This window comes from Equus asinus, chromosome 8, assembly GCF_041296235.1.
Source record: "Equus asinus isolate D_3611 breed Donkey chromosome 8, EquAss-T2T_v2, whole genome shotgun sequence".
Lineage (NCBI taxonomy): Eukaryota > Metazoa > Chordata > Mammalia > Perissodactyla > Equidae > Equus > Equus asinus.
In genome coordinates this window covers 62652476-62660782 of record NC_091797.1, presented here as the reverse complement: position 1 = coordinate 62660782, position 8307 = coordinate 62652476, and the positions used below count along the sequence as shown (strand labels likewise).

Genomic DNA, 8307 nt, shown 5'->3' with positions numbered 1-8307 from the left:
CACAGTGTGTTCTGTCAGGGACCTTGGGAATCACCTGGATGTGGGCCTTCTGTGGGCTTTGGATGGTGCTTTGATAAAAGGTTCTGCACAAGAGCGTGGGGCCTAGCTATGGCATAAAGACCCTTGTGAATGAGAGGCTGGACAGGAGGAGAGCTACTCTTGATGACCACTGGTGAGTTCTGAGGACACGTTTCTAGAAGGCAAGACTGTTCTCGGGTCACTGCCACCAGTTGGCTAGTTTCTGACTCATCTTTAACTCCAGGTTTCAGGCCATTATTGGGCTTACCTGTAACAGTGGCTGCAAATTTTGAGTTTAAGTATAACTAATGTAAAAATAAATTACTTTATTCTATTTTGTTTCACACAGAGCTAAATCAGCATAGACTTGTGAGCAAATCAAGGCATTTTTTAACGTCCACGGAGAAAAATTGGCATGTAGGTGCATGAGCAGACTGTTTGACTACTCCCCAGCACTTCAGCTCATGGGGAAGCTGCATTCATAAGGGTGGTAGAGGATGTGACGCCTCCTTGAGGCTCTCAATGAAATGGCTCTCTTTTCTAAGTCTGTGAGAGAGCAGTGTCATCCTTCACCATTGTACCCTGTCTCTCATCTGCAAGTTATCCCTAATGGAATCTCACCAAATCTTGATGGAGATGAAGGTGGTGAAGTACCCAGAAAACCAGAGCATAAGAGGAAGAGTGAAAGAAATTGGCTATATTTGAACTAATAGACTTGGGAGCACGCATTAGGCCTCTTCAAATATATGGAAGCTGTTGAAAAACAAAAAGCTATGTATCATTATATATTTTTCAGAAAGGAAAGATGAAGTTCAAAAACACTGAGCGTTGCCTTAAAGCCAGTAGAGCACTAATTAGTAAATTGCTCTCCTTTCTGAGATTGTTGGGCTAAGTGGTCTGGTTATGTCTTACTGCATTACAGATGACCTCAAACCTAGCGGCTTAAAACAATAACCATTTTATCATATCTCATGATTTGGTGGAACAGAAATTTGGCCAAGTCTTGGCAGAGTGATTCTTCTGCTCTAAGTTGCATTGACTGAGATCACTTAGTGGTACTCAGCTGGATGGACTGGTCTGGAGGGCCCAAGATGGCTTCATTATCATGTCTGGTGCCTTGATGGAGGTAGTTGGAAGGCTGAGCTCAGCTTGGATGATTGACCAGAACATCTACCTGTAGCTTCTCCAGGATGACAGTCTCAATGTAGTTAAACTTTTACATAGAAGCTCAGGACTTCCAAGAGGATTTCAAGAGACAAGAAGTGGAAGTGGCCAGTCTCCCAAAGCTCGAGCCTGAGAACTAGTAGCATTGTTTCTACTACATTCTATTGGTCAAATAACTCATAGAGTCTGCTGAGAATCAAGGGAAGGTGGACCCCACTTGGAGGAATGACAGTGATTTCATAGTTATTTATAATCTACCACCTTAAGATAATAAATTCTGATTGTAAATTTTTTTTCATGTTATACTTTCCCACTGTCTAAACTTGCTCAAACAAGAAAGACGAGGAAAGAACCATCTTTGTGTTATAGGCACTCACTTTTATTAACAAGAAATACTCATTAGGACCCCCATGTTTGAATTAGTTTCAAGGCTGGTGATACATTGCTTAGATAATTACTTAAGTCCTAGAACAACGATTAGTGTGAAAATTAATGGGAGTTCATGAATTGTATCAGCAGCAAGCATACCAAGCATCTTTTACAAATGTCCATTGCCTTTGGAGCTGGAAAATGCTCACTGTGATTCCTGGCAATTTAGGTGAGCACAATTTCCTAGTTGCTTTTCTTGCCACCACTGAGGTGCTTTTTTTTCTTCTCATTTATTTATATGTTTGTATTTATAGAGTGATTTCTGACAGACACACTCAAAGGATGTTGTTGTTGTCTTGTTTTCATTCCTCTATTGAGACTTATAAAGGTAAAACTGAGTCTAAATGAGTTGAGGTGCTGAAAACAGAAGGAAAATCTTGTCCCAAAGTGGGAAGGAGTGCCTCTGGAAGCAACTGGCTCTCTTGGGTACTGAGTTGGAGAGCTTTTCCTTTAAGACAAAAGTGAGAATGGCCCTAGGAACAAGATCTGGGGTCTTCAGGAGTCCCTGCCCATGGTAATTACTTGGCTGCCCAAATTTTAGCTTCTAGGGATGTGTCTGTCACACACATGTATCAGTTTTTGAAATGGAAAGCTCCCCTTGACATGCTATCTCTCTCACTTTATCCACTTGGGCCCTGGTACGTCTCATTTCCCATCCCTGAACCCAACTGTAGCCATACTCCCAATCTTATACTTTCCTCGATGACCTGACTTAGGCATTCCATCCCATACTCTTTTGGCCTTGTCCTTCCTTGACCCGCCCATAGTTTTTAGTTCTGTATCCAGTTTTTTATTAGCAGCCTCTATTAACCTTTCTCCATAACACAGCCTAGAAGGAACAAATTCTCGTTCCTGGAACTGCTCCAACTCTGACCCATACCTCCACTTCTGTGGCTAAAATCTCTGTGGATATTTCCTCATGAATGATCTCATGAGTCATTATGGTGAATATGGAGAGTCCTGCCTCTCCTTGCTGGATAGTCACCATCTGGCCAGGCCAAGCCAATTGCAGTTCCCCAAAGGGCCGTGCCCTTTCTCTCTCCTAGACTGTTCCATGAGCTCTTCTCTGCCGAGTGATCTCCAATTTATCGCCTATTCATTTTTTTAAGATTCAATTTAAATCTTTTCTCCATTTTTCTTGGAGCTATCAGGGGGAGCTTTCACAGACATCTTTTTCTCTTTACTCCCATGATACTCTGAACATACTTCTATTAACATACTGACCCCATGTACTTTATCTAGTTATATATCTGGCTTGTGAATTCTTTCTGGGTAGAAATCATGGGCTTTTCATCTGTGAATCCCCAGGCTCTAGTATGATGCCTAATGATCAATAATTGCTTGTTGAATTCATGCTTGCATACATTAATGAATGCATGGATGGGTGGTTAAATGGATGGTTGGAATAAAGGATTGATAGGTGGCTGGAAGGCTGGTTGGCTGGCTGGATAGTAGAAAAGACGAATGGATGGATGCTTGGATTGGCCGACTATTTATTAACTTTATAATAACATTGGAAGGATATTCATAAATGGTGTCCTTATGCCTGGAATTTTGTGACTTTTAATTGCCAGTGGGTCTAGCACAAACTCCATTTCCCCCCACGTTCCTATTATAAATTTGTTTTATGCATATTTTTATTTGTTGTTATACCCTAGCTCTTTGAAGGGTTTTGAAGTTGGGTGTAATTCAGCATTCTTAAAACTCTGGAAGACAGCAAGAGGTTAAAAGAGCGCAGTAAGTCAGAGGTTGGCTCACCAGCTTGATTCGCCACAATGCATGTCTTCTTAGGCCTTTTCGCGTTCTTCATCAACAGGTTGTAAATAATATTTACTTCTTTTACAGGGTTGGTGAAGTGAAATTATTTGAAAAAACACACAGTCATGCACTGCATGTCAATGTTTCGGTTAGCCATGGACCACATATATGATGGTGGTTGCATACGATTAGTACCATATAGACTAGGTGTGTAGTAGGCTATACCATCTAGGTTTGTGTAAGTGCATATGATGATGTTTGCATGATGGAAGTATCTAACTATGTATTTCTCAGAATGTATCCCCATTGTTAAGTGATGCATGACTATGCATATATATATTCATACAATCTTGCTATCGATCTATCTACAATTTTGCATGTGTGGCTGCTAAAGTTTGCATGATAAATCCTCCATAAAAACCTCGTGGAAATATAAATATTGTTCCCGCTCTTTAGTCATTGAAGCTATAAACACAAATAAGGATTTGTTCATAAGCATAGAGGACTAGCACAGGCAGAAACCAGAATTCAGAGTCTCTGCTGCTATCTGAGATCCATTGCTTGTTTCCTTTGCTAAAATAAGATTTTTAGAGTCACAGCATTATTACACAGTGTGGAATCCTAACTAGGGAAGGGGATGGGCTGGTTCTAAGGTAAGCATGATGAGTAGGTTTTATTTTAAGTGCCAACTTCATCAGTTGGTAATAGCTGCCTGGAGTACTGTGTTGAGAAGGATTCTGAGGCCCTATCTGAACTGCAATTGTTCAGTGATGTCTGTCATTAACATAGGATCTCCCGCACAATTTGCCAGGTATTTTCCACCTCTGTTCTAAGACCACAAAAGCTGCTCCTTATAACAGGTATTCACGCTGGTTTGTCTACTGATTCACTATAGTGATTCATGAATTCATGAATATAATCATTAATGAAAAATTATCTACAGAGATTTTGCAGTTTCTAGAAGCTAGTTTTTCAACTAAATATGTAGACTTCCTCCTTTGGTGAATGTCATTAATAAAATGTAGAGAGAGCAGTGAGGAAAGCGAACGGGACACCAGTAACTATTAGAGTCGTTTTCTTTAAAGTGAAAATGCTGTTTTCCTATCCAGGGTGGGTTATCTACAGCTAAGAAGGGTGGTTTCTTGAGCAATTGCAGTTAGTAGTATGTTGTATTGAAAATTAAAAGCGTTCAGTTCTGTACAGATGAAAATACAATCAGATTAACTTTATTTTAAACCTTGATTACATTCTAGTTGATAAGAATACGCTATGTTAAGCCAGTTTAACAGTCTAGCAAAATGCATCTTATTTTAAAATTGAGCATCGGAAGGCTTGGCAAATGCTGGGAGATTACTTAACAGCGTTAGGTATGATGTACCTACAGAGGGCCCAGCTAACCCTCCTGGGTTCCTGGTGCCGAAGGCTGAGGAACAGTCTCAGAGGCATAGAAATGTGGTTACATAGATCAGAGAATTCCAATCTGGCTTTTCCCCTGATTTCCTTCCCACTGTTCATTTTTTTTTTTGCTAAGAATCACAATTTACTGACCTAAATCACACCCTAGGCATATCAGCGGGTAATTTTGACCATAAATCAGCCTTGCAAATAAATATCAGGGTAGCCTTGTCTGTTGGCACCTTGGAGTACAATACAAATGATGTCAGCGTCCTCTGTCATTGGGTTGGCTGGAGGATTGGCCATTTGTAAGGCAGCGCCTGAGTGCTGAGCTCAGGTCTCAGCACGGGCTGTGTGAAGGACAAGAGAGAATTAGTGGCTGCCCATCCTTCCACACTTCTGGCCACTAATCTGCCAGCTTCTCTCAAGCGTTGGGGTTATTTTGTCTCTAAAAATGTACCTGGGCTTGCATCGTTGTGTGAACGAGATGATCCCAGAGAGACAGGTGGAGTATAATCACTAATTGAAGAGACTAATTCCTCATTCCTGTCCCAAACTCAGCCTCGTGACTTTCTAATACTGCAGGCCAGAAAGGGTTAAAGTAAGGGAGATTGGTTCCTGCGGATCAGGCCACAGTGCGACCCCTCTTATAAAAGGCACCATAAAATTACATTATTTAATAGATCTGATTATCACATCTGCTTTCTTATCTCCTCTAAGGTGATTAAGTTTCCCACAAATGCAATTTGTTAATATGGGGCCACATCTTCTCACAGGGTAATTCTGTGAAATTTGGCAGGCAGTCACTTTGCTGCAGGTGCGAGATGAAAGACCTTTCCCTGGCTTTGCCAAGAAGAAAGATGATGTTGTACTCAATTCCTGAGAAACGTATTCTGACATGGAGGGTAGAAGCTGATTCCAAGTAAGGGGAACAGAATTTAGGGCCCAAATCATGAGCTTCCCTCCTGTTGGGCAGTATGTTACCCCCAAAAGGCTGGGTGGGGGATCAGAAGTCTTGTTTTACATGAGACCAGGTATCGAGCGAATCCTCTTGCTAAGGGAAGTCCTCTGATATCTGGAGCTGCAGCCATATGTGATGATAAATGATAACTTTTACTCTTATGTGCCAAGAGAACTTAATTAGAGCTTAATTAAAGGTAATGCTCAGAATCCTTTGAAAGGTAAAGCGATTAAAAACTAAGTTCCACACTGAATAGCCTGGGTTTGGAAAAGTGTGTCTTTGAAATACACGGTGTCCCTACTCTGGGGTCCTATCCAGTCCTTTCTGGGTCTTCACACCTAAGCTAAAGCAGGAGCTGACTATTTTTGCAGTAGAATTTTCTGAGCCAAGACTACAAGAGGCAAAGTGTCCAGGTCCATCTCAGGCCCTGTGCGTTTACTCAGCAGGTCTTCTTTGGATCTGCAAATCCAGCTCGCCGTACACGTGTCTCAGGGAGTCACTGGTCATGCTGGCTATCAGCTTCCGACGGCCAGACACCCAAGGCCGAGACACTTCTTCCCATTGCACAGTGGAGTTGGGCGGGATTTCACTGAAAAGGTGGAAAAGAGAGGAAAAGTTTTACTCTTCGGAGAGGCTGATCCAGTTTCCCACGTCAATCAGGAAGCAGTGAGAACCCCTGCCAGAGTCACACACTTTTTCTCTCAGTTGATGGTTGTTAGAAGACTGAAGGGCCTAGTTGGCTGATTCCAGATGAGGCCCCTGCATGAGGCTCTGTCAGAGCCTGCCAGCGACCATCCCTTGGGTCATAGTTCCTTCCACATGGATGCATCCACTGGCCTGCCAGCAGACATGGTCTGTCCAGGGTGTGGTGGAGCTCAGTGAGCCCCGCCAGCCACAAGTCAGCTGAACTCCAGCTTGTCCCCAAGCCTCTAAGGTACCCTCATTGATGTGACTGATCTTCCCTGCTCACTTTTTGGCACTCTAGTTCCCTCCAGGGACTAGGCTCCCATCTGAATCCCCACCTGCTTATGCTGGGGTCCTGACACTCTAATTAGTTCCTACCAACTCCCTTGGAATAGACCTTGTTTCCAGGCCCAAGATCTGGCACATAACCCTGCCTGCTGCCAACTGACTTTGAGTAAGCACATGCTCTGTCATTTGTAATCCCGTTTCAACCACCATATTGGGTCCCAACGGCCCTCGCACCTTTCTGCTACTCGTTTGTTGCTAATACCCTAATCATCCTGATAATGGGGCTAGCCTTTAAACATCCCATTTGCCTGTGTGCGTTCAGGATGATAGCACTCAGATGTTCTTCTCTTCCTCTGCAGCCCATGCTCAGAGGTCTTTCTAAGCTTTATGGCCAAGCCACTCCAGTGGTTGAATGAGGTCGATCAGGGTTGGGGGATTTAGGCTTCTCTAGGGTGCCTCACATATTTCACCCATGTAAGCCTCAGGAGGGGATCATATGCAGGGTTTATATGTATGATAATCCCTTGAGGCAGATACTATTCGACACACTTATAGTTAAGAAAAATGGAGGGTTAAATAAGCGAGGCAGCTTTTCCAAGATCACACAGCTCTGTTGGGCAGAGATGAGATTTGAAGCCAGGTGTATCTGATTCCCCAGTCCATGCTCTTTCTACTACTGTATACTGTATTTCATACTATATCCTCCAAGATGCCATTTCTGACCACTGTGCTTGCTTTTTCACATGTTTGATTTCTCAAGCAAGACAGATGCAAGATTAAGAGCTTCCTGCAAATGTTGTTCATGGAGGATTTCTGGTTCCTGCTCTCTGACCCTCAGGGAGGGTATGTGCTCGGTGGCTTTGCATGACATCCTGGGCCAGCACATTTCTGGGAAAGCATCAGGGAGATAAATGGAGACCACCATGTATGTCTTCAAAAGAGAGAAAAGGGACTTGACTATTTTCAAGGGCTACTGAGGCACAGCATGTCAGAATTAGAAAGGACTTAGAAGTCAGTGTGTCCAACTGTCTTATTGTACAGACTGAGATCCTTAGGAGCCTATGGAATCCTCCAGAGTCTGATGGCCCAGACCACGGGAGAGCAGAGACACACCGGGGGACATGAAGAAGGTGCTCATGCCCAGAAACAAGGAATGTGCTCTGCAGAGGAATTCTGTGGATAGATCCGTCAACCCCTGAGCAGGACTAATGAGCTGGGCTGGAGGAGGGCTCTTCACTACTAGCACCATGGAAAGACTGGGGGACCAAAAGAGCTGTGGGTGATGCTATAACTTTGGACTGGGGTGGTGGTTGGAGGGATTGCAAGGAAGGGGAATAGTCAAGGAAAATCTAGAGTGGTTCAAGGGCCTCAGCTACATGAGCCCCCATTTGCCCTTGGGGGCCAGGGCCATACAGCATCACTTTAGACAGAGCCAAAGTGAAGGGAGAAATACAGGGCCTCATCCCTGTGTGTGACATAATGTTAGAACCCCAAGATTTCCTCAAATATTGCTAAAACAATATGAGTTTTAGCTGGTTGTGGGCGTATATCCTCTGGGGTCATAAAGGAAAAGGCTCCAAATCTTAGAAATCTGGACACTAAATGAGAAA

General features: G+C 43.3%; 1 protein-coding gene across 1 annotated transcript in view; it reads right to left on the bottom strand.

The window, feature by feature from the left end:
* Window positions 1-4579: 4579 nt before the first annotated feature.
* Window positions 4580-8307, bottom strand: part of F13A1 (coagulation factor XIII A chain) — a 156511-nt gene continuing 152783 nt past the window's right edge. The window contains exon 15 of the mRNA XM_014842688.3: window positions 4580-6314. Coding sequence (XP_014698174.3) covers window positions 6161-6314 — 154 coding nt within the window. The 3' untranslated portion in view covers window positions 4580-6160. The remainder of the gene's footprint in view (window positions 6315-8307) is intronic.